General features: G+C 31.0%; 1 protein-coding gene across 1 annotated transcript; it reads right to left on the reverse strand.

The window, feature by feature from the left end:
- On the reverse strand, positions 1-27,253 carry LOC123275258 (1-phosphatidylinositol 4,5-bisphosphate phosphodiesterase epsilon-1-like). Its single transcript, XM_044743250.1, has 13 exons — positions 26,907-27,253; positions 24,412-24,557; positions 17,929-18,124; positions 14,150-14,608; positions 8,706-9,163; positions 8,243-8,531; positions 7,063-7,268; positions 5,980-6,281; positions 5,671-5,897; positions 5,240-5,467; positions 3,820-4,044; positions 3,426-3,729; positions 1-2,735 (listed from the first exon to the last, which is right to left on the reverse strand). The coding sequence occupies exons 2-13, from the start codon at positions 24,432-24,434 to the stop codon at positions 538-540; spliced, it is 5,115 nt and encodes a 1,704-aa protein (XP_044599185.1). The 5' UTR covers positions 24,435-24,557; positions 26,907-27,253; the 3' UTR covers positions 1-537.
- Positions 27,254-27,889: the final 636 nt, after the last annotated feature.

Below are 27,889 nucleotides of genomic sequence, written 5' to 3' on the forward strand. Positions count from 1 at the left end.
ATTTTCGTCGCCTATCTCGATGTATTATAATTATGTTTATTTATTGAATGCTATACACCATTATTCATGTATAAATATTTATGTAACATTGTATGACGTTTGTATCTTTGGCAAACATTACTATGTTATTTATTCATTCGGTCCATTCTACGTTGAATTTAAATAAATACTCAGAAAATTATCTTTCCTTATTAATTCTTCATTTTTGTTTGTTTTTCCTTTCAATCAATAAATAAATAAATAAATAATTAATTAAATAATCGATAAAATTATAATTAATTTAAAAAGACATTTCAGTAGATACATTAATGCCCATTTTCTGCTCACAAATGTCCGTAGCCGTAAACGGCAACCTCACATGGTAAATTTAATCAAAAGAACATGTGAGTAGAGACAGGAGCGACTTTACTCTTGTCCACTAGATCGCAACGACTGATAATAATAAAATATTAATAATAAATAATAATATTTACGAATTTACCAGTTGTTATTTCGATTAGTGAACAATAGAGAGAGTGAGGTCGCTCGAGACTGCCACTAAGACTTCCAGACTCTCAATTTTCTCAAAGATACCTTCTTTAAATAGAGGGCAGCATTGAGAATTTCCGATTCCCTAGACTCTTCCCCGTCCGAATGAACTTCACGCCTGCGTCCTGACATAAGGAGCCGATGTCTCAGGCCCCGTGAGCTCGGATCAGAAAGAGCCTCGGCTACCGGAACTTTTTCTTTGCTCGAACCAGGCAGCGACACTGATCTACCTACTGAAAATCCTTTACTTATTCTATCTAAGGTCGCCGGAAGTAAGTGCTTCCGAGGAATAGCTTGCTCCCTTTCGCGCAAAATAAACCTTCCAAGTGTTTTCCAAAACGCTTGGGTGCTGTAAACATTTTCTTCGTCCCTCAAGAGCCTCAGCTGACGATTTCCACTTCCGACGGCGCCAGCACCGCCCCACTCAAGCTCCTCGACAAGAGCAAACTTCGAGGGATCCTCCATCCTTCTGGCTTTAACAAGAGCTTGCGCGAGTACATCCTGAGCGGAACTCGTTACAGGAACACGTAGAATGGCATACGGTATTTCCGGTGATACATTGTAGATACAAACGAGGAAAGTGTCCGCCTCATCCCAGATGTGCATAGATTGATCGCGCTCGCTGGTATCAGTTAATTTTGAATGTCCCGCAGTGCTTCTGATTGACGCTAGCCATGCTCTGCTACTCGGATCATTACCGACTCTTTTCAACAAGAACCGACCTTGACCTTTCCACAAAGCTTGAGCTTGAAGTGGATGCTCGAATGAATCTAACACTCTCTGAGTTGGTAGTTCTTCACGATCTTTTTTTTCCCATCCACGCGACACCTCCTCCACTAGAATGTACTCATCAACGTGCTCCGCGGATATTCCCGCTTTTTGAAGCGCCTGAAGCATCACTTCTTGAGTAGTACTCTCCTGTGTCACCTTCAGAATAGTATAAGGCTCATCTGGAATTACGTCGTAAACCATCAGGAAAAACATCCGCCGCTTCAATGTTACTCCACCGAGACCCGGATCGACGGTGCTCAATTTCTCGGGAGTTTTCCCCGACGTAGGGCGCTTGCACTCTTTGTTGTGGTCCCGGCAGCAGGTGTTATAGTCCAAGCTCTCCTCTTCCATTCGCGAGTAAATGAAAAGCGTGGAAAGAGCAAGAGGCTTATTTTTGCAGGAGCGAAGGCGCACATGACGATAACCCGGTTTGAGACACTTTAGGGGCAAAACTCGTTGAGCTATCAAGTGGTGGGAGTTTGCCTCGACAATTCCGAACCTTAAGAATGCTAAGTCGCGAAACATTACTTGGAAACAGAATTTTTCGTTCCAAATAGGGTTCAGGGCATTATTTTGAATAACTTTTGTTTTATGCTTGGCACAATCAATTGGTATTCCGACTAACTCAATTTCGACGTAGGTACTAGCGACGAGATTTGTCGATGAGATGTATTGCCCCGAGACAACAGAGAGAGTTAGGTGAATAGAATGAAGCCCATCAAACTCCTTGTCCCAGGGATTGAATCTTCGGTACATCATGTGTCCTTTGTCCCACATAACCGATGGTTTCCTTACGTAACCACATTGCCCGCTTTGTTCAAACATTGCGGCATTCAGATGTGAGGCGGCATCGTCTGTCTGATAATTTAATGCCACCATCTGAATTCCAAACGCCCAAAATATTACGGGGTTGAAGTTTGACGAGTCAATTCGCATTCCTGCGGGATAGGTGCGGATTAGTTGGGTTTCCGCGTGGGCCACTACGCCCAGAGGCTGTTTTCTACAGATTTTTTTGGCAGCGCTCTCGTTCAATGACGAACACTGGAAGCAAGCGGGCACACCCCGGGTTGGTCGGAAAAAGGCGTCAATGTTACTGCCACCGCTGGCAACAGACACCGAAGTTGACAGTGATTGCGGTGAACCTGTCGAAGTAGAAGCTATTCCTCCGGTCCCGATTCCCGCGATACTGTGTCTTTGTACTGTACCAGTGTGACTCTGATGACGCGGCTTTACCGCCGATGGCACTGTGTTAGATGGTGTCAGATTTAATCCTCGGAATTTGATGGCTTGGAGATATACTACTAAATCAGATAATTCTTTAGCTATTTGACTGCTCTGCTTCTGAGATTTATCGTCCACGGCGGGATCTGATTTCAATCGACCGTGAGACATTTGACTACTTCCCAAGTATCTCTCGTAACTTGAAATCGAATTGTCTGTAATATTATACAAGTACTTTTATTATTTAAGCATTTCATAAAATAATATATTATTTCATTTTTATTTATCTGATAGAATTAGACGACTTTAATTATTCAGTGCATTTATATTTATACATTTAATAACTGAAATACATGACCTGGATATTAATATTAAAATACTTTAACTTTTTAAACAGTTTACAATAGAATACTCTGATATTAAAATTATAGGTAAAAAATCAATGAAAAGAATTCTCGACAATTTTATAAAGTACTTCCTACAATAAAAAAACTAAAAAAAAATTTCTCATGTTTTCAAAGCCAAAAGAGCTTGTTATGAAAAAATAGGGTAAAATGCCAAGAACGTATTGAAATTTTTTTTTTTTTTTTTTTTTTTTTTTTTTTTTTTTATTCAAACTCTAAGAAAGCACGTGCTATAGTGGTACAAGAGTACAAACAAGAAAATATATTGTCCACAATGCGGTAAGCATCGCCGTGATTTGTCGACAAGTAGATGTCGTAGGTTAAGATATATATTACTGTTGACTAGTCATTAAACGACTTCAAGAAAGATTGAATGATCAATTTCCATCCAATTAATGATTAAAATTTAGTGTTTGAAAAAAAAATTTTTTTATCGTATTAGCTCTAATTTTATAATGATAAATAAAAATTTATTTTGATAAAATAAAATGAATAAATTACCATCAACATTATCATCTTCATCGTCATCCTCTTCATCATCGTCATCTTCGCTGAAATATTCGACAACAGAAGTACTACTCATTTCAGTTCTCATTTGTTTCATCGATGACGCTCGATCAGTCATAAGCATTTTGCACCGTTGACTTACTGCCGGATGAACCAAAGGCGCTGTGGGATCAACCACTAACTTTTTATTTTTTATAAGAATTTTGTGTCGCAGTTGAGAGGGTGAAGGCAATTGCGGATCGTCACCAAAATCCGAATCGAATAAAAACTTTGTTATCAATTTATCACCAAATACCGACTGCAACAACAATATATTGGTATCATTAATAATTATTTTTCTTTTTTATAGTATAAATTAATGAATAATAATAATGAATAAACAATATACCTGGAATATTTGAGCCATGCGGGCTTGTTGACTCTGAGTACAATGATTTTCAATAGAGAGAATAACTGGATATGGAGATGTGATAAAAGCACTTCTGTCAATAGCTTCAACTACCGATCTAAATGGAATTTTTGTTGTGAATGTATGGCCATGATATATCAATGGAGAACCGTCATCTCCATCCCAGCAATCAAGTTCGACACATCTACACCCAGTTAAAAGTACCTAAAATGTCATACAAATTCATATCACTCCAATATAATCCATTATTCAATTAGATGTATTTTAAATATATTCATAACACTCGATTTTAATTTTTAAAAGTAGTTTAACGTGAGATGATATTCATGACTTGATTACGTCTTTATTTATTATTTATAATTAACTAAGTTATTGAATAGAATTACAAATGAATTTATTTTGAAGTATAAAAATCTAAAAATTAATTTTTCTTTACACAGTAAAAATTTTTCGTCATTGTGTAAAGTGTAAAAATTTTTGTGTAGAATATTACACTCTAGTGCGTAGAATTTCACATTCTTATGTGTTGATTTAATACACTAGTGTTCAGTGAACAGGCCCAGCCGCGATGAAGTCGCCCCTGGGGGACTCCCAATTTCACGAGCCGCACCTGTCAACCGCTAGTTCCCGCTTAAACTAACCGCCTGCACAAAGCTTAGCTTGACTGTTCACGCCATGTCTCGACGGTGTGATTGGCTGATCGCTCCGCAGACATGCGCAATCAGCCTTCTTCCCCAAGTCGAGGAGGAAGAAGACGCATTATTATTATTATCTTTCGCATCCACGCTTTCGTTGCGACAAGTCGCCATTAGTATTTCTTTACTTTCGCTTTTTGATAATAAACCGCATTTCGCTTATTTAATAATTTGATTTGCTTAAATTAATTGTTATTAATTCGCTTTAGTTTGTTACTGATAAATTGTGTTATTTGTGCAATTAATTCACCGCTTTTCCAGTGCCGGCATTATTTCAACCACGTGTGTCAACCGGCTTCGCTTTATAATTCACGCAGTGCTTTATTTATCCGCTTTTATTTCAACAATCCGCTAACTAACATATTAAATATAACTTGTATTTAGTGTAAATAAATTTATAGTGTTCATTTTAATAATAATTTTCGCGTTTTAATTGAGACATCCAGGCAAACACCTGATCCTCCGCTTTCCCGTATTTTCAGTATTTTACAACTAGAATGTGGAATTAACATTAGTTTGTGTGAAAACAGTCAATAACACAAATATTTGTGTCAAATTTGACGAAAATTTTTTTAGTGTGCACTTTTGTTTTTCTTTGAAAAATTTTAGTTGCAATTTACAATATTAATATAAAAAATGTTGTTTCGATTCACAAAATTTTTTTTTTAAGTATAAGATAAATGTGTGAATAAAACATAACTTACTTGAGAATACAATTGAACAGAAGATTCCCCTTTCAGCTGATGTCCGGTCAAATAAGTATTATGAGAGCTAGCAATATAGTATTGTGATAACGGCTGTTGCATTTCCGTATCCGTTGGAATCGCATACTCACTCGGAAATGCATAGTTATCTTTATCCATCATGTACCGTGCAAATCCCTCGAACGATAGACACCACTGAACTCTTAATGCTGGATCTGGCTCATGTCTCTAAATTTTTCAACATGAATAATATTTAAAAGATTAACAAATGTTTCAGGGTCAAAAAGTTCACACTTCAAATGCTTAGTTACCATAGAAAAATAAAAGATTCATTTCTTATGAAACTATCAAAAAATCTATTGATAATAGCGTAGAACACTTGCTAACCATTTTGAGGTGTGCAATAAGAGTGATTGATTAATAAAAAATACCTTGATAAGTGCTTTGATCTGTTCATCGGTAAGTTTTTCCTGCTGACGTGATTCCAAGAATTTGGTAAATGTTGCGAGAGTAATAACTTGAGATTTAGAAGTATCAACACCCGAACAGTTGTTGACGATACTTGCAGCAGCGATCGCGTCGAAAATTTGTTTCTTATGGAAGTTTCCACTTGTTTTATACTCATAGCAGTCAATGGAATTATTTCTGGTCAGTAAACCTATGGAAGAGAAAGGAAATAAAAAACTTAATATTTGAAACCGTAGAATTAATTTAGAAATAAAAAAAAATAAATAAGTTACCTATTCGCTGTGGTGTAGCATCACTAGTTTGTCGAAGTACGACAGGTCGCATTGTGAAATCACGGAGAGACCCATCACTTTGGCTGCGACAGGTAATAGCTAGTTGACCAAAAAGATCACGAAGATCTTTTCTTGCTCTTAAACTAAAAGATCGAAATAGTGCAACGAACTCAACGAAATTAAGTTGAGTCTCGTACATAATAGATGTAGCGCGTGCTTTGACTTGCCAAGGCGATTCCACAACTGCGGGAGCGGAAGGACTTGATCCATTTTTGTCTTTTTCTCTTGTCACGCATAGCAGGCTAAAGTCCATTTGTAAAGCAAAATTTTATCACAGACTTGTTTTAATCAATTAAAAATATTAAATATTTGAAAATGTACACCTCAAAGTTTTATTTATTGATAAAAAACATTATTGAAATCTGCGTATGGTATACTGAAAAAAAAATTAACTTGAATCAAGAGAAAAATTCTTGAACCAAGAAAATAATTTTGAAGAATAAAATTTACTTAAACCAAGGAAAATTTCTTAGTTTCAAAAATTTTTTACTCAAATCAAGAAATCGAAATTCTTTAAAATTTTAAAATTATTTGAAAATAATCGAGATTACATTAATAGATTTCAATATCAGTTTTTAATTTAATGATAATAAACATTGTATTTGAAATGTGCAGAGAAAGATTTAGGTAAACATGTACTGTTAAAATGTTATTTGGTTAATCTAATAACATCTATTAATGATGTATGACGGTAAATGAAGTTTACAAACATGAGTAGTCAGCTTGATGTTTAGGTGTTAGTGTGCTTGTGGTTGCGAGTCTAAACAATAAACAACGTTGATACTTTATAAAACAATGGCATGAGTTTGACTCGAATGAGATTACCAGTAGCATTGGCACAAGCTCAAAGTAATTCCGGAGCTTAAACCAGTTTCAAGTGAAGCATGCCGTTGTAAGCTAAAGAGTAATTAATATTGTATGTATGATTGTGTTATACCATGAAATATTGACTGAAAAGTTTTTAGATAAGGGTCTTGTTGGGGCTTATATTCTATTACAAAAGTGTTATTATCCATAGCTCACCTTTGTAAGCTGGAATAGGGCAAGCTTGATGAGATACGTTCTGCTGAACCAGGAGGGCTGCGTGGCGGAATACGGTCACGGCTAGATCGTGGTGAGGTAGGTGCTATTCTTGTTAAAGATTCACGACTTCCAGCGACGTGACGCAGTGGAGCTGTTGTTATTCCACCATCCGACGATGATGAATCATATTGCTTCAAACTCAATTCCTGCATTTAAAATTTCATTTTAATAAATTAATTATAACTTACAATACTTGTATTGGCCAAAATTGACGGCAAACCTGATTTAGAAGTTCAACAATTTTTAAATACAAATTTATTGGACAGACATCGCATTTTTTTTTTTAAATTTTAAACGATAGTTAGAAGAATTTTAATTTTATGCAATTTCTCGGCATGTAAAAGTGTTGAAATTAATTTTAATCTACATAAAGTCGTCATACTTTAATAATAATGACTGTTGAAGGAGAATTTAATTTTTATAATCTCAGAAATAAAAGTTTGTAAGAATTCTTTGAAACTTTCCGCTGTTTTTAGATGATTCGAGTTTAGTATATAGCTAATAATATTAAGTCATTATTATTACGGTTAAGATCATTAGGGTGACTTATAAATTAATGTGATCTCTTTAAGCTAATGTTAGTTTTATGTTATCTCATTATTTTCACCCGGAAAATGCTTTAGCTAAAGATGTTATTGTCTTTATTAAGAAAGTGAATTATCAAAATTTTTATAGCTTTAAATATTTATTGTTTTTTAAATTACAATCTTTATTTGAAGTACTTGTAGTTTATATTAAATTGATTTCTTATAAAAAGTTCTTAGTAAGTATTAAGCGACTCATTGTGATCGCAAAATTAGAATTTATACTGTGGTAATGAGGTAATTGATCTTAAAACTTCTTAAGTCTTTGATCAATTTTAATATAACAATAACACTAATTTTCTGTCGATGTTCTACTAATTTGAAAAAATACTTTACGTAAAAAAGTTATTAATGTTGATTTTATTCTATTTGAAATTAATTTTTGCATTAAGCCGCAAATTAACGGTCCTGTTGTAAACTATTTTCACCATACGATCAATAAAATAATAAAAAGTTGTATTTTTCAAATCTTATAACCCCGGTTTTTTCTTCAAAGTTTTTTTAATTAACAATATAAATATAAGTATAATAATAACCTTAGTAAGAGCATGAATATTACTAATAGATTTAGTTTTTTTTCCAGGTTTAGGATTGCGGCGTCGAATATTGCTACTATTGGTGGGCGATAATGTGCCAATACTATCAGTCGTGGACCAATCCCGTCCACCGAAGACTCTTATTGCATCGGCTGTCGTGGGCTCAACACAGCCCTCTTCAAAATATAATTGGAGATATTTCTCTTTTAACCACCGGGATCGTCTATCTGTTAATTGCTGTTGCCGTTTTAGACCTCGTAGAATCCAACAAAGTCCCATGTACCAAAGTCTGGCCGCCAACAAAAAAAAGGAAAATAAAAAGACCAGTTAGATAAATTTATAAACGAGTACAAAGACCATAAAAGACAAAAAAAGCTACGCGTTAAAACGTATAGTTGATCGTATCTACATAAAATAGCTCTTGCAAAGATGTTAATATACATATACATATAGATATACGTACTTGCTTAGGGCAGGTGGACCCAGAAAAAATATTATTCGATTATCAGATAGACTGGAGCCATACATCAGCCCGATACAGGAGTCTGAACCGGGGAGGCCGTATCTTTTGCAGATGCCACGGAGTTCAACTTCTCTATCTTTATCACAACACCCAATGATAACTTCCTTGACAGAGTTTAGATCCAAGTAACCTTCTTCGAGGCTAATCGACGTACATTCTGTCTGGAGGGATGTGTACTTCGATATAAGAACCGGTGGCACAGACTCTTCTGGATTTATTGTTAATGTAAATTCAGTTGAGACTCCACCCAATCCTGGTGTTTTTAAAGGACTCCATGTTGGCTTTTCCCATACTAATGTACCGCAGGCACGATCAACACGTGCATACACTAGTGCCGTTCGTGAACCCCCAGCTCCTTCACAATCCCAGTGAACTAATGTTGTGCCATGATGAAGAACCTAGTAAAAAATATATTACTTATAATTTATAAATTATAAAAAATTAAAATTATTATTTAATTTAATTTTTGACTAAAATAGACCAAAAAAAATATTAGCTAAATAATAATTATTAATATTGTAGGGCAATGTCACGAAAGATGTATATTTTAAGTGTGATCTAGTAATTTAATATTTTTTTTTTTTTAAATATAGGTACTCCGAGTAAAGCCCGAATGATTTAGACATTTGTGAAATAGATTAGATAACCAATAAAATTAACACTATTAACAAATTATACTTATTAGCACTATCTATCATCGAAACAAGTGCATAATATATATAAAAAATCAATTTCAAAACGATGGAATCGATTTTTCAATTTTGAGCTTATGTTGAGCATATAATCATTGTACTTTTTATTTGATGTGTGTAATTATTTACTAAAATGCCCTAATTATAATCGATTATTAGAAAGTAATGAATGATTAAATAATTTACTTAGTGATAAAAGTTTAGTATTGAAGTAGCGTGAGAACATTAGAGAAATACATATACAATAATCAATAACTAGCCGTCATATGGATTTCCGCATGATAACTATGATCGATTTGACTTTTATGGACGTGTTGAAATCTCCAGAGGTGATAGCCGGGGATAGAAAATGAAAAAAAAGTCAAAGCCAATAGCATTGAGCATTGACAAAGAACGACGACTATCATTATATCAGCTGACTTTATGACACCAGAACGTATTTCGAATAGAAAGGACGATTCTCCTTTCCTTTTTTCATTCTTTTATTTCATAGGAACCTTTCCGAACAAGAGAGTACTGTCAGCGTATCATGCGAAATTACGAGACATTTATTAGATACCAATATCAAACAAATGGAAAATAGCGAATATTTTGAAATATTTTCATTTAGATATGTGTTGAACTACCGGCTATTTGACTGCAAATTACTAATTAAAAGTAAACTATTTACATAAATAGAGTATTTTGATCATAAAATATCTCATTAAATACCGAAGTTTCCCAAAAATTGAAAAATTCACTCAAATTATATTCCTATGAATCAAAGCAATGAGACTAAATTTTGGAGTACTATAATATAAATTGACGTTATTTGCATAAAATTCAAATGATGTAATTGCAAAGAGTAATTTTCATTAAAACATGGTAAAATGAAATAATTAATCATTTTATTCACATTATTAATGTAAATTGAAACATTGAAATTCATTGTAATTCAAGTATTTAATTATAATTATATATTTCTATCGACCAAAAAACCGTAAGTCATTATTACACAGAAATACGAGTTTTGTATTCATCAACTATGCATGAACGGTAATGGGATCTATTATATACAAGAAGCAATGAAATTTTTAAATTACGATGGTTGAATTTATTCACCAAATAAATAATACTTCAATTAATATCATTAATAATAACGATTTTCTTCGTCAAAATACAATTAATGAATAATTGTGATGTATTACATCAAAAGAATCAATATACGCGCTTATTATTAAATGACACTTTTCTTTAGTTCTGTACATTCAATAACTCCCCGGCTTTTCAATTTCATAAATTATCGTTTACGCCAGTTATACATAATAATTTATATTCAAATGCAAATAATTACACTGCTGCATTTGACTGTTATCATTCATCTATATTTATTTTTATATTAATCTCTACGTTTAATTATAATAAAGAGCATTTATTAATTCAAAATGTTTTAGTATAAATTATAAAAATATTTATAAATAAAAACTCAACACATTATTTTTCTATGTCCCTGAAGTTGAAAAATAAAAAATAATTTTTCAATTTTTTATTATTCCCAAAAATATTTTTGTTCAGTTGTACGCCGTAGCAATCAAAAAGTTGGCTTAGTAGTTTATTAAGTCAAATAAACTCTTCAGTAAAAAAGATTATTTTTAACTTCCCGCTAAGAAAATCGAAAATTTTCAAAAATCGGGAAGTTATTGGTTTTACCTTATTGGGCAAGAATCGAGTTTTCATCAGATCTTGACGTTTGAGAGTTACAGGAAGCTTCCCTGACTACTCGCGCGAGGTTTTCAATAAGTCGGTATATGTGTGTGTGTGTGTGTGTGTGTGTGTGTGTGTGTGTGTGTGTGCACGTAAAAAAATAAACTGTTGCTGCAACAGGAGGCAGTCATGTTGCAGCAACAGGAAAAAATCCTGATGCAGCGACAGGATTTTCCTGCTGCTGCAACATGACTGCCTTCTGTTGCAGTAACAGGAAAAAATCCTGTTGCAGCAACAGGATTTTTCTGCAGCTGCAACAGGAGGCAGCCATGTTGCAGCAACAAGATAAAGTCCTGATGCAGCAACAGGATTACGACTGTTGCTGCGACATAATAGTAAAATATGGTTGGGTCATTCCATGTCAAATTGACCAACAGTTGGAATTGACCCCTTTTAATTTTGATCAATTTTGGTCAGAAATTTTCTTTTATCATACAACGAACTTCTGCCAAAGGAAAAAAAATTAAAAATTTTTTTTCAAAAGATATGCAAATTCGAAATTTCGCTATTTTTAAAATTTTATTTTTGGAATATCTCGTTCGCTATTATAGATACAGGGATGCCCTTTCGTTTGATTGAAAGAGGACCTTTGGGGCTATTGAAAAAAAAAATATTTTGGAAAAAAATTCTGAAAAATGCCAAATTTGATATATTTTGTCCGTTTCTTCACTTTGATAACAGTTTTTAACGTTAAATAACTCAAACAGATATAAATTTCCAATAAAAATCATAATAATGTGATGAGAATATCAATTGTGTTTCGTTTTTTCGAATACTTGTTTACTTACAAATTTCTGCACATTAATATTGCTTAATGTCAAATTTCAAATCATTTCCATCTTAAAAAGACGATAAATGGCGTCGACAACTTTAAATGAAGTAAAAAAACGACAAGTAACAATTATATCATGCGTTAAGCCTGACTTTAAGATTACGTCTAAAAAATAAAAAAAAGGTAAAATTATTTTATTATTTAATATTTCCACGTCGTGCATTTAATTTTTAATGCTCAAAATTACAATATTATGTATCTGCATAACTTTACCTTATTTAAAAGTTGCAAAAAACAAGAAAAAATTGTTTTTTGAAATTCAAAAATTCATATTTAAAAAATAACACAGTTCTAAAAAGTTCAGGGTCTTTTAAGATCAGTACAAGGTACTATACAAAACAAATTGAGCCAAAATTTTAATGTCGATCGTCATTTTTGACGATTTTCAAAAATTTTAAATTTGGCATTTTTCAAAATTTTTTTCCAAAATATTTTTTTTTCAATAGCCTTAAGTGTCCCCTTTCAAACAAACGAAAGGCCATTCCTGTATCTATAATAGCGTACGATATATTTCAAAAATAAAATTTTAAAAATAGCGAAATTTCGAATTTGCATATCTTTTGAAAAAAAATTTTTAATTTTTTTTCCTTTGGCAGAAGTTCGTTGTATGATAAAAGAAAATTTCTGACCAAAATTGATCCAAAGTAAAAGGGGTCAATTCCAACTGTTGGTCAATTTGACATGGAATGACTCAACTATATTTTACTATTAACTCGCAACAACAGTAGTAATCCTGTTGCTGCAACATGGCTGCCTCCTATTGCAGCCGCAGGAAAATCTTGTTGCTGTAACAGGATTTTTTCCTGTTGCAGCAACAGTTTTTTTTCCGTGCGCGCGCGCGCGCGTGTGTGTGTGTGTGTGTGTGTGTGTGAAAGTATGTAAACCGCTTATAACTTTTGAACGGCTCATTCGATTTTATCGCGGTTGGTGCCATTTAAAAGGGCTTGGCCAAACTTAGATTTCGAGTATAATTTGGATCGATTCGGATCAGTAGATTTTGAGAAATCTTAAAAAAACTAAGAAAAAAATTTTTTTCAAATGTGATTTTTTTTTTATAACTTTTAAACGGCTCCACCGATCGATTCCAAAAACTAATCAGCTCTAGACAATAAAAAACCACGTCGATCGCCACCAAGCTGGTCGAAATCGGTTGATTCGTTCGAGAGATATCGTGAACGAAAGATAACCGAAAAAAATGTTTTTTCGGAATAACTCCGAAATTTTCGGTTCGATCAATTAAAATCTGAAAATTCTTTATGAGGCTAATAAAACTGCGTCGAATGCCGCCAACCGCGTGAAAATCGGTAGATCCATTCAAAAGTTATTGCGGTTAGAAAATTCAAAAAACAGTGTTCTATGAAACTTCTATCAGACTTTTGAGCTCGAAGAGCTTAAATGTATAGAAATACTATCTCTTTGAGCTCAGTGAGCTCAAAATATCACATAAATTATATTTTGAGCTCAAAAATCTCAAAAACGTCATAAGTACAATTTTAAGCACCCAGGTATGGAATTAGCGGCAAGTTGCAGGGATGGCCTTTAGGGTGAACCGTTCTACTAATTTTTATTTTATAACAACACTTCAAACTTAATTCTTTTATAATAAGGAGACAATTCAGTGACCATGCATTCTCTGTTAGATATTTACAACACTAACTTTGGTCAAAAAATTATATATGTGCATATATGACTATAACGGGACACATTAAACCACACAAGAAAATTTTTTTACGGGTGGTAGATAAAAATAATTTATATCTTTTAAAACCAAATCAACGTCCTCATGGTTTGTACGAACTATAAAAATGTTCCAAGACCTATAAAAAATTGTGAATAATTGACAGTATGTCCTGTACTTCTTCAACAAGAAAAACCAATCGTTTTTTGTCAAAGTAAACTCGACAACTATAATATGAAATTTATTTGTTAGAAGACCATCAAAAGAGTGAAAAATAACGTAATTACAACGCTGCCAGAGGAAATAATAACAATAATGCATGCAGCGATCGAATATGTCTGATTAGATCGAATAAAGCCATTGGTCTCCTGTCAATGATGAAAATAAAAATAAAAAGAAAAAAAACATAAAGTAAATGTATAACGGAATAAAAATGAACCTGAAGCAAATGAAGATCCATTCCATGATGAGGAGCGGCAACCGGAAAAAGTGCAACTCCATGGTCAGCAACAAGGGGTTGAACCGGCTTGTAGGAATCGAGGTCAAGATGATAGTCATTCTCATCACACTCTTCAGCAGAATAAGCTTGCTCAAGAGCTGTAGTATGGACACTCAAAGTACGATGTAGTGAGCCAGTAGTTGCGTCTCTTAAGCGGGCATGACGATGTGAATGAAACAACGTTACTTTATCAATGACAGCCGCTGTTTCGTTGGTACAGTCAGGCTTATCTTCTGAATCATTGCTGCTTCTTGGTGATATCCTCCATGCAAAGCTCACGTCTACATTGCTTCCGACACTGGATCGCGCACCTGGCGAACCCGAAGGCACGTGTTCAAGGGACGAACCCTCCTTACTATTACTGCGTTGAGTCTTCTTTTCTTTGCTCTCCGTTGGTTGCTATCAAATAAGTGAAAATACAATTATTATTCATAATTTGTTACATAATATTTAATGTTAATAGTACCGCTATCAATTTAAATAATTATGCAATTTCCAGTGCAGTATTCATTAATAGATTAAACAATTTTATCAATTTTTTGATTATATAATGTTGGAATAAAAAAAATAATCTGACGAACAGACGGACTTTTTTCAAATTGTCTTTTATTTTACAATAATTATTTTTATCTCATCGTTAACTGCAGAAGTTTGAATCAAAATGATATTATACGACTTTATTTTGGAAGTTTAAAAGATAAATCGTTTTCTCGTTATTTTGAAATTTATGTTATTCTAATCCGTTGAATCTTATCTACTCAATGTAAATAATTATTTATTATAATAAATGTAGGATGCACCCTCAGAATACGGTATCGATGCTTCATGTTTAAAAATATAACTATTTATTAATCTCTGTTGTATTGGAAACGCGATATCAATGATAATGTAAATTTTTAGCGAAACTTTTATTTTAAATCAAGCCTTATAATTTTTTGTAATTTATATGCTATGAAGCATTTTATATTTTATTAATTTTTTTAGATATGACGTGATAGTGCAAAAATAAAACAATTAACTTGTAGTTAATTATTTAATTTTACTTTTTTTCAACTTGTAGTGACTCGTATAATTTTAATTATTTAATACAATTTCTTATAATTAATTAATACAATTTTCATTAATTGAGAATATTTTTGCTTTCCTTGAAAAATTTTATGTTCTTAGTTTAAGAAAAATTTTCTTCATTCAGAATACAAAAAAAAACAATTTTTTGTACTGGAACCCATTCTAAAATGTATTTAAGATTTATTTTTATAGTTATAAAAAGTTTCATAAATCCGTACACTTTTAGAATTCTTGAAACAAGTTGACAATGTCTTAAATCAATGTTATCGCCTATCTTAATTCAAAAGAAAAAATTTTCAAGTGAAACGAAGATTATCTTATTTAAAAATAATAAAGTGCTTTTTTTAATACTAAAAATTCTTGAGAGAAGGATTTATTTTCTTCATTCAAAAGTTCTACATTCTTGATTCAAATTTTTTGAATTTAAACAAGAGAATTCTTAAAGAAAATATTTTTCTCGAATCACGTAGTTTTTTTTTCAGTGTACACTGTAAAGGATTTTTTGGACCCGATGTAGTGTAAATGAGTCGGTATAAAAATTTTCGTCCGAACATTACACCAAATACCATGTTAAATTTAGAGGGTTGTAAATGTATAATTCATGATAATTTTGTGTTCAAAAATTAAATACCAACTCTACACTCTGAAAAATTTATGGTTATCTCCAATTCTCAAATTGTATTGGCGCAGCCATTTATATTTGTTATCAAGTGCTTCATTTTTCTGAGATTCTTAAGAAGAAATAATTAAAACGTGCGAAATTATTAAAAAAAATCTTTTTCAATTCTATTTATATATAAATACATCAGTCATGATTGTCATGAATATATATGAATACATATATATGTATATAATCAAGATAAATAATTATAAATATATTAAAATGTTCAACAAACTATTTAACATACAAATAATATTAATATAGTTATAAATAAAGGATAAAAATTAAGTAATTAACAATATTCAATGATCGATTGTAGCTTATTAAACAAAAATATATCGAATAACACGCAATGGTGTAAAAAAATAGATTACACGGACGGAAAATTTACACCTAGAAAATTTTACATCGTTATATCACACTCCACGGCTGTGTAAAGTGCTCTGAATACATTATTACACCGAAATTTTTTACAGTGTATGAAAACAGCTACAACAAAATATAATTTAAATCATGCGCTTCTGATACAACTTATGGAATGCGTACTTTGTACATTTCACCGTCATTCCAGCTGAACAAAGGCAGGTAGCAATATTTGTATTTCGTGTCTTAGAAGAGAACAAAAAATAAACATGACTTTAGGTAACAAAATTTAAGGCTTTGAGTTTTTATTGATTATAATAAACTATCACCGATTTTTATTTTGAAGTGTTCGCAATAGAAGCGTGCATTGGTCCAAAATTTAAAAGCAAAACTGAGTCAGTGTATTCCAGCATTAACTACAAACTTCAAATACGAATAATTAACTAGATAATAAAGTACTTGGAGATAGGTAAATCAATAATTTCAAGTACTGCAGAATCCATGACATAATTTTATCACGGGAGTTATAGATAAATAATATTGTTTTGTTATGACTGGTGACCGGATATGACTGGTGGATATTAGCATCACTTTTAATCTTCAGCTGGATGAAGTATAACTCAATAGAATAGTTGAATATTGACAGCAAGAGCAAGTAGTTTCCGCCGGCCTACAACTGTCTTTGCTGCTGGAGGCCGATAGAAACCCCTGACCTTACAATCAAATTTTTTCCACCATTAATTACATATTATATTATCTTGAACCAACTTTATTCGATAAGATGTACTTTTCTCGACAACTTCCCAATTATCCTTTTGTCAGCTTTCAGTATTTGCATTTCGCTGATCCGACATGTGGAGTAAAGAGAGTCAAGTCAGCTCTTCAAGTGGATAGAGGAACTTATCGAGTTATTTTCTCAAGAAGTTGAAGTAAATTTGCAGTAGCAGTTGTTGTTGTTGTTGTTGTTGTTGTCGTTTGAAGAGTTTGTATTAGTAGTAGCAGCAAAAGATGTTGTGTTGTCATTGGTGTTGGTATCGTTTAAAACGTCGACAGTAGAAAGAAAATTGAACTGGGACCAGCTGACTGAGAATAGAGACTGTTGTAGAAGTGATTACAAATGTTAGAAAGGTTTAAATTGTCATTCTAAGTTTCTCCGTCGTCAGTTTTTAGTGAAAATAAAAGTTTGTGCAATTGCTTTTACTATTTGGTTCTGGTATCGCATAAGTTTCAACTGCACTACTGTCTCTTTACAAGTGTTATTGTTACATCCACTTTACTTTAGTTATAACCTTACACTTTTCAACAATAAATTTCATCGCTCACTTTCTTTATCTATTTCTCACTTCCATTAGCACAAAGTGTGGTGGAGGTCAAAAATCCGTTCACCGCGAAAAGAATGTGCCGACGAATTTCATTGTTAAAGTTTGTTGGAAACGAGCCAAATAACTCGGTGACCAAACAGTCCCACTCTGAAATACTGTTACATTTATTCGAGTATCGATGTACTTTCAGATTAATAATTATTATCTCAATTTCAAATTAAAAAAATTGTATCATTAATCATCATGTCTTATCTTAGTTAATTTCTTATGACAAAAAAAGGGTAAACTGAAATATATATTTTTACCTTGTTGACAGAAGAAATTACTTCACGTAATTCCCGTAAAAAAGCCCCGAAGAAAGGTACGACAGGACATTCTGGCATCGCCAATGCACGTGCCAATGCCCGTTCATATTCGGAAGACAGAAGGGCTGATGAGAGGTACTCTAGTACTGGTAATGGTTCGTTCACACTTTGCCAAAATGGCTTTAATTTATTGGATCTGAAACATCAATGAATTAACAATGAAAATTAGTTATATCGTTATATATACCTACAATACGTACAATAATATTCATCAAAAGATGAGTCCGATGGAAGCTTTCGAGGGTAGGGGTAAGTTTAGGATGGCTAAAACGCCTTTGATCTGACCTAAATAGTTTTTTGTAGGACGATGAAGGGTCGTACTGTCGTAATGTCACTTCTTGCAGGCGGGGACAGAATAAGAACATTTGTCATTAAAAATTTTTGTCATAGATCGGTTGTGAACTATTGTCATGAGTCGAAAAATATAATAAACTATTTTTCTTCTTATAAAAATAGATTATTCATGTAATTTTTACGCCCAATATTGAAATGCGTTAAAAGTGAAGTTTTTAAAATTTTTCTTGAAGTATATATTTTTTTTTAATGTAATAAGAAAATTTTCTAAATAGAATTGAATATATGAAAAGTTGAGTGAGGGTTCATATTTGTACACTGTAAAAAATTTCGGTGTAAAGTTGGACCCAGGGACTTTTACACCGATGTGTAAGTGTGAAACGTCAGTGTAAAATTTCTTCCATGTAAAATTTCCACTCGTGTAAATTTAACACGGTGTAATTTACTGTTTTACACTATTCCGTGTTACTATTTATAACTTTGAAAATTTAATAACTATTACTAGCAACCTTGCAGTCTGTATGTGATTGTCATGACTTGTAAACTATAAATAAATAAAATTTTGCTTTCTTGAATAATGACTTTTGTAAAATTATATTGTACTTTTTTAACTATTGACGTTTTTAAAGATATAAGCTCATCTCGATGTTACACTCATCAATACCTTTCATTTGAGTACCCACATTAATTTTTCATATATTGATATATATTATATAAATGTATATATGAAAAATATATCAAAATGCATGTGGGTACTCAAATGAACGGTCTTGACGAGTGTAACATCGGGATGAGCTTATATCTTCAAAAATGTCAATAGTTCACAAGATACAAGGTCATTTCTTAATTATTGATATTTTTAAAGATATAATCTCATCCCAATGTTATACTCATCAAGACTTTTCATTTGAGTACTCACATGCATTTTGATATATTTTTCATATATACATATATGTAATATATATATAAATATATGAAAAAATAATGTGGGTACTTAAATGAGTGTAACATCGGGATGAGCTTATATTTTTAAAAATATATTTAACACTATAAACATTCGATTTTTATCAATTGACTCTTACATAGGATCCACCGTATACTTAGATAAATTTTTAACAACTTGAATATTAACATTCTTGTTGCAGACTTTCCAATGATACTAAGATTTACGTTGGAATGACTTTACTCCGTGAAATGGCATAATATAAAAAAAAAAAAACATGCTTTTAAATATTCATTTCTATACATGTTTATATTTATAATCTAATATCGTACAAGTCTGAAACTAAACAATCAAATTAATTAATGAGAAATTTTTAGGAAATACATTACACGCTTGATTGTGTAAAATTTAGGATTCACACCGTTCAAATTTAACACTACACTTAGTGCGATTTTCACACCGTCCGTGTTAAAAATTTTTACACCGAATCATTTACACCACACCGAGTCCAAAAAATTTTTTACAGTGTATGCTGTCAGATACACCAAATAACATCTCAACAAATGGCACTCAGCAAATGTGTCGAGTGACCTGCACAATATGAAATTTTCTCAAGAGTAAAAGCAATGTACTTTTTTCTTTGTCATCAAACAATATATCGATTTATTTATACCAATCGTATTATTTTATTTATCTTGAATCATTAAGGAATATTCAATATAACAATAAATAATTATGTGAATTTGAATGCTATTTCCGTTTGTAAATATCAGAGAATATATAAATACTGTTTCAGTAAGATTTTAAATAAATTTGAATTTTTATACAAACATATATCAACCTATTGATTTTTACTACTGCGTTTTTACGCTTATAGACATTAACCCAATATTGATAGGTTCTATTCAATGACAACTATATAAATTATTCTTTAAGCTATATTAAGTATAAATAATTTATGACCGTTGCGACACTTAATCATGAGCGTTACTGTCCCCAAATTTGCATAATTTAACGAAATGATAGTAGTAAATATAAATATAATGCAATTTATTTCTCTAAGACCTAATAAAAAAAATTTGAGAGCTGGCGTGATAGTTTTATCGATGCGTGTATGGAAAATATATGACGTGGCAGCTTTTTTGTTTAATGATGCGTTAGGCGAAACATCCCCCCCGTTGTCATTTATGTTTACACAATAATATACCACGTAATAATATTATCTGTGGAGTAAAAAAGTAATACATTGAAGTAGATTGGGAGGGAATATGATTGATAATGTGTTTTTTTTTAATTTATAAAATTATAAGTAAATAAAAAAAAAATGTTGCTGATAAGTTAATGTTTTTTTTTTGCAATAAAAAATTTTCAATTAATTAAATTTTTAAAGTAAAAATTACTATTTACTTAGTAGTAGTTAATATCAATTAATAGTAAAATTCAATTTTGAGGAAAAAATTTACTTTTAGTTAAGTAATTCTTGTTCGTAACAGGAATTAGACTGAAATTATTATTTTTCAGAACTAGAAGGGTTTTCAACTAAAAATATTTAAGATGAAGCTGATCTTGAGTACGCAGAATAGTTATTTTCGATACATATACGCAAAGGTAGAGATTCTAACGGCTTAAAGTGACATGACGAGTTTGAGGCTATGTGGCATTCTTATCAAGACCGAATTAGTTATCCGGCCGAGCGAAGCGATCTATAGCGTATTTTAGTAGTTGTGTAGGAATTTATAGTTAGAGAGAGAGAGAGAGAGAGAGAGAGGTTACTTTTCAATACAAGTGTGAGGTAAGATAACAAAACTATAGATTGCCAGAAATCGTATAGTTTGCGCCCTCTGCATGTTGCTCGAAAATCTAACTTTCGCGGTTGATGTAACAAAAATATTTTATTGCATGCTCTTTAAAGGTTTTTATCCAGTCAATTATTTAGACACAAAGATTTAATTTATAAATACTTTATAGGAATGTCAGAGGTTTCAAAGTGTAATTGTAGAAAAGATAAACAATTTTTCCGATAAAAAAAGATTACATTTTATCAATCAGATTTTGCTACACTTGAACTCAAGATAGAATAGTAAACTGCTAGCATATAAAAATGTTTTTTAATTTATTATAATTGAATTTTCAGATTCTTTTATTTTTGCTTCTATTAAATGTTATGAAGATACTTGAATTGAATTTTTTAATAAAAATTGAAGAATAAAAAATACTGAACGACGGAAAATCTCAAAAATATAAGAAAAAACATTAAGATCAATGCTAAGTTAATTTTCATATCAAGCACGACAAATGTGCCATGTACTTAAAAAAATAATGTTAATAGTGAATAAAGAAAAATAGAACAGTATCGAAAAGGGACAAAACTTGAAATGATGACTGTAAGTCATAGAATTAATTAATTAAATTTTTGTATGCAAAATACACGATGTGGAAGCTCAAAGATAGTGTGAAAGGAAATAACGACGAAGATAGAAAATATGTTAATGAATATAATACAGATCACTACTAGCTCACGGTAAGTACACTGTAAAAGCAATAAGCTACTATACTATGTCTATCGTAATTATATTTTAGTGAAAATTGTAGTAATTATTTAAGTACTTAGATAATAGTTGAACAACGTAGATAAAATTATAATAAAAATTAATATGCAAAATAATTTTTTTATGCAAGCGTATGTAAAACAGTTAGCAAGTTAAAATAAATTAAAATGAATTTTTTTTTTCCAGATAGAAAAATTTTTAATTAAATAATAGTTAGTGTAACTATTTTTAGATAAAATAAAAGTTTGTTTTTATTAAAAAAATAATACAGTAATTTATTTAATTAATTTAATCTTTGAGTAACAATAAGGGAAATAAAAAGTTATTAATAACTAATAAAGTTACTTAAATACTAAATAATGACCAAACTATTTAGCTGTTTGAAGATGAAACTTTAATGATAAATAGTTAAGCCATTTCTGGAGCTAAGAGTTAAAAAATAAAATGAAGCTTGGAAATATTTTTTTTATGATTTTGGATTAAACTTTCTTTATTCTTTTGGTAAAGCCTGAATTGTTTGGCCGTACTCTCAGACACTTGAATAATTCCAATGACTCTATCTGTCTTTATTCGATTCAATTCCGTCTATAAATTAATCTATTTTCTTTGTACTGAAAATAAGTATAAAAGAAAGAAAATAAATTCAAGAGCATACAGAGCATTTCTTTGATTGAACTATAACCACTCAATCGAGGCTTTGAATTTAAGTAACAGATTTATTTAATAGAAACTACTATGCTAATACCCGACAGAATAAAAACAATTTCATTACTCTTTTTTACTTTATTGTTGTATTAATAATTTATATATTTTCCAAAAGGATTTTAATTAATTTTTAGTGGAGTTGTGAAAAAGGGTCAAATAAGTTTCTTAATGATTTCGTAAAACAAAGTACTAAACAGGGAAAAAAATTGGAATTCTTTTTTAATAATCATAAATCATAACTATTAGTTGCATTGATCAAAATTTGTTAAAAACTTTAAAAAAATATTCACATTTTCGTGTTTGATACTAGAAAAAAAATTATTGTAAATATTATGCGATTTTTAAAAAATATTTAGTTTAGAATTTTCAATTTTATTTTTTTAAATAACTCAATCATAGGCTTTAACAATTTTACGGTAATGATTGCCTTCGGGGGTCTATGATAACTTTCATATGGTACAATAATTTTGATATCCTGCACTATTTGCAATAATTGCTGAAAGCTATTATCATAACGACTACTCTCTAAAATTTAAATAATCTTTTGAATGTAATTTTTATTATTATATGTAAAAGACGAGAATATTTATAAAAAATACTTTCAACGAATGTTTATCACCGAAAGTAAAAATGAAAAATCGATTCATTTTTTTTTTTAACTGTATCCTCACAAATGACTTAAAAAATTTTCGATTACAATAATACCACATCGAAATGATCAGAATTTAATACCAAAAATTCTTTTTTCGATTCGACCGACTGAAAATCGGCTGCCCAATTTCAAAACACAGTAACTAACATTTCAAAATTTTTTCCAATTTTTCTTATTAAAAAAAAGTTTACCCGCCAAATTGATGAAAGATTTGATTTATGAATAGAAAATACTTGAATATAAATATTTTCAAGAAAAAATACTTGAAATTAAGGTCTAAAAGTTATAAAAAATGCAGCAGTACTAAAAAAAAATCAGGTATAAAAATTTTGCAGTTACTGTGTTTTAAAATTGGACAGCCGAAATTTCATAATTCACCCAAGTTAACAAAAAAATATAATAGATACTATTAAAACGAATATTCCTTTCGCTAAGGGCTAATAGATCAACAGGAAAACGTGCGAATGCATGTATTGAGTGGTTAAGGGTTCATTATGCATATAGTGAATTAATTAATTTATAGTCAATAATATTGAACAATATTAACTTGATTAACAAATAAACAACACTGCTTTTATAATAATAATAATAATAATAATAATAAAAACAGTGATTACAAAGGGGAAAATACGTAGCCGAATAATTCACTGGCTTGCTGACCCATTGTTCTTACGAACGTATAGAGAACAATAGTCGAGGGTAAAGTTAGTACACAATATTTTGTATGAATTGTTACAAGGCATATCATCAGAAAAAATGAGTCATTATATCGGGAGAAAAAATGAAAATGCGTATTCATGACCTACAGAATGAAAATATCAATGTATCGATGGAAAATATTTGATATGAGCTTGATAAATAGTTTAAAAATTTTCCGAATATTCAAAAAAGTTAAGAAACGCCCACTGACAATTTATCACTGTGCCATCCGGTGTCCTAGATACCAGTGCTCACAGCAATGTCCATTCTCATGCAGGAGAAGATCTAAGAATGCCGCAACACTCAGTTCTGTATCCAAAAAGGCAAATGAAGAAAGGCAAAGAGAGAAAGAAGGAATAAACACATCAACCCACATTTTAAGCTCACTAACACGTAGTAATTTTAAAGTTTTGAGCTGGTTTTAAAAGCATCCGAAGTTGACTCTTCGCGCTATATACTATATAGTTTTATTACTTAACTTGTCTTTTATTTACTTCTACTTGGTCTTACTTAATACTTGCATTAGCGCTGATACTATATATATATACATATATAAATGGTGAAGTTAATTTATAACTTACTTGAGACCGGCGATGATCTCCATTGCCGAATTAAAGTTCCCAGTATTCCAGCAGGTTTGAGCGACTCGCAAGAAGCAAGAGAGGAACGCTTGACGCTCCTCGACTGTTGAGCCACTTGTTATTGTGTGGGTAACCCATGAGCTCACCTGAAATCGATAAACACTCATCAATTTTTATACATAAACATATTTTGTGTTTAAGTCCTCGAGTGTTTTCTCTTCGATGAATACCCATTCCAGATTTATAGCTCGAATATTTAACTTTCAATGATGACTTTGTTATAAACTATAAATTGACTTCAATATATTATTTTTCTGTTGTCAAGTACTTAATTTTACAATTTTTTTAGAATTAATTTAATTAAAATTAATTATTTAATATTATTTCAATTGATTTGCTGATTTTCAATTGCATTATCCTGTTGGAAGTGCCGTTGATGTAATGATTAATCTTGTTTTCACATTATAATTTTTGTCTGCAGACAATCTAAAAGCTTTTTCAAGTTATTTATAAAGAACTAAAAAATTTATTTTTTTTACTTGAAATTTTTTTTCGTATCAATCAATGTATATAATAATATTATCAAGACATTATTGACTTCCAGAAAGTTATCATAACTTTGAAATATATTTAAATATATTTCAAATATGCTTAAATACTTCTAACCAACCCAGCTTTATAATTAATTATTTAAGACAATAGCTTTTGCTAAAAATCTAAAAGATAAAGTAATGTAAACAATTGATTGTACAGTTGAAAATTATCCGTAACAGTGTATTTAAATTTGTTAGTAACTCGTTTTGTGTTAATTACTTAGTAGAATCTAAACTTAATTTATACTTGAGAAAAAAAAAATTTTAATAAGAATGAAACCTTTTGTTGAGTGAATTTGAAAGAAAAGTGAGAAGAATATTGATACTAACTTTACATTTGTAAACATCCGTAGAAACACTCATATGTTATTTTAATAGAATCAGTAAGACTTGAGATACTTTTGAACATTCTATTCAATACCAGAGTTCATACACGAAAAAAACTAAACTAAAATAAATGATAATAGATTTATAATAAATACTATTCTAATGATCATAAATACCATTCTAAATAGTAATAAAAAGCTATGTGAATGTCTAAATGTTAAAGTATGATAATTAATAATTCCAACTTCAATGTTTATCGTTTGTACGTTGAAGATTATAGTATGATATGTAAAAATTATTAAAAAAGCTTACTAAATTTCTATAGTAAGAGTTTAAAATTTAATGTTGCTAACGTTAATATTTATCAAGTAAAATAGTAAATTTTACCGGAACGTTAAAAACCGGACTATAATTATTGACTTAGTATTTTTTACTGTTTGAAATTATAATTTTTAACAAGTGACAGTCAGATGTTTACAATAGTTAACTCTACAAAACACTTTTTTCAATATTAAATCATAAATTTTGGCTTTTATACTATTTTAACCCTATGCTTTGTAATATTTTGTGTCATGCCGTATATATTTTTTAAAAAAATAAAATAAAAATCAACTAATAAAATTCGATTGACACTACATTATATAGATAAATCTATAATATATAGATAATTCGACTGTTGACTTGAAAAATTTTCGAAAGAATAAAAAAATGATAGCAAGCGTTGAATAGCTTCAATCGTATACTTAATATCTGTAAGCCTGAAGCTATTTCTCACTACTGGCGTTTTCACAGCTTGAACTTTGGATCACGTTCTTTAAACTTAAATTATCTAGATCTGTCAAGAAAGTGATATTCCTTAATGTTTATCTGGCAATTTATCCTCTTATCATTTTTTTTATTTTTCGGTGGTTGATAACGCCAAATGTAGTAGAATAGAAATACTGTGAAAGAATTAATAAGATATTTATTATATATTTAAGCAACGATCACTTTCTGATATGATTGGTAAAACTGTATAGTTTCTTAACTTTGTGAATAAATTTTAAGTTTATGCATTAATCAATTAAATTTTTATTTTCTTTACTATTTAAATTATTTACTTATTAAGTGGGAAAACCAATTATTTTTTACATCACTGGAATTTATGATTTACATAAAGCCAAATCCTTTAAGAATTTATGCAACTAGTTAACGCTAAGTTCGGATTAACCGCACTATCGCATGTTTTTGAGAATTTACTTTTGAATTTGTAATATTTACGTATACTATAGGTAGGTTCTATTAAACTTTTTGTACTACGATCTCTTAGTGACTGTTACAGTTTTTCTGTTTAATGAAACAATATTATCAGAAAAAAGAAAGTGGATACGAGAGTAATGAAGTTGATGTCATGTCAAATGAAAGTCAAAAATAAGTTATTGACGATTTGAGGTCACCCTGGTTTAGCTGTAGCAGTGTCTTCAGGGTCACTTTGCCATATGGATGTAATAGACTAGTAGATGGAAGTAGTAGTACAGTAGATGTATTTATACATAAAGAGTATTAAAAGGAAGAGACTTGTATAAAAGTGAGTACCTCATTAAACCGGTTGATGAGGGTCTGCACAGAGTAAGGTGAGGTCGCACCTAACCACAAAGATTCCTCTTCTGTCTGAGTTGAACTATTAGTAGTGGTGGGTAACTCCTTGGACTGTTTTTGATGGTTTGTCGATGATGTGCTCGATTTACTCGCTGATTTACTTTGTAAAGTTGCTAAATCCTGAGCAACATGACGCAAATATTCGTTTGGATTAACCTGGTAGAACAGCTGATATTCACTCTCGGACAATCTGAGAGCCACCTCCTCGGGGAAGTGCAGCAGCTTGTGCAAATCCTCCAGCTCCTCAGAGCTCCGAGGCAGCTGCGGCTGCGGCCGTTTCTCCAGTTCTGTAATTAATTTATCTACTTAATCGTTTATTCGTTGATTTGCTGATTGATACATCACAAAAGCATTAGACATTAGAGACATTAGAGGAGAAAGGAGTCAGGGGGTTAAAGAGGGTTAACTAAAAATTTTTGAAAATCATTTCAACACTTATAATTTTATGCAATTAATCATATAGATTTTAATAATAACTTTTTAAATAAATTTAAACAATATACAATATAATTTTAACTTTTGTTAAAAGCATCCTGACATGTAATCGGGGAGATCCAGGTTCGATTCCTGGCTTGATTAATTTTTTATGGATTTTTTCAAAAGTTGCTCTTCATTCTCAGTGGCTTTCCATCGTTAATACTTAAAAATTGAGTCGAACAGATACTAGCATTCACCAGCTAACTAGTGTTCAAGTTCGATGGTTGCCCATCGACCTCTCTCCGAGGACGAATTGTCCTAAATTGTTAGTGAAGATGAAATATTTCCATCCACTTGAATTAGATTTATACTAGCATGAAAATGACCAAAAAGGCAAGAACGAGTAGGAAGAAATACAATATAATCTATGTGACAGCATAATTAACTACTAAATTATCGCTTAGGGGAGGGGGGGGAGGATTGTATCATAACTCTGTAAAACC

This window comes from Cotesia glomerata, linkage group LG1, assembly GCF_020080835.1.
Source record: "Cotesia glomerata isolate CgM1 linkage group LG1, MPM_Cglom_v2.3, whole genome shotgun sequence".
NCBI lineage: Eukaryota > Metazoa > Arthropoda > Insecta > Hymenoptera > Braconidae > Cotesia > Cotesia glomerata.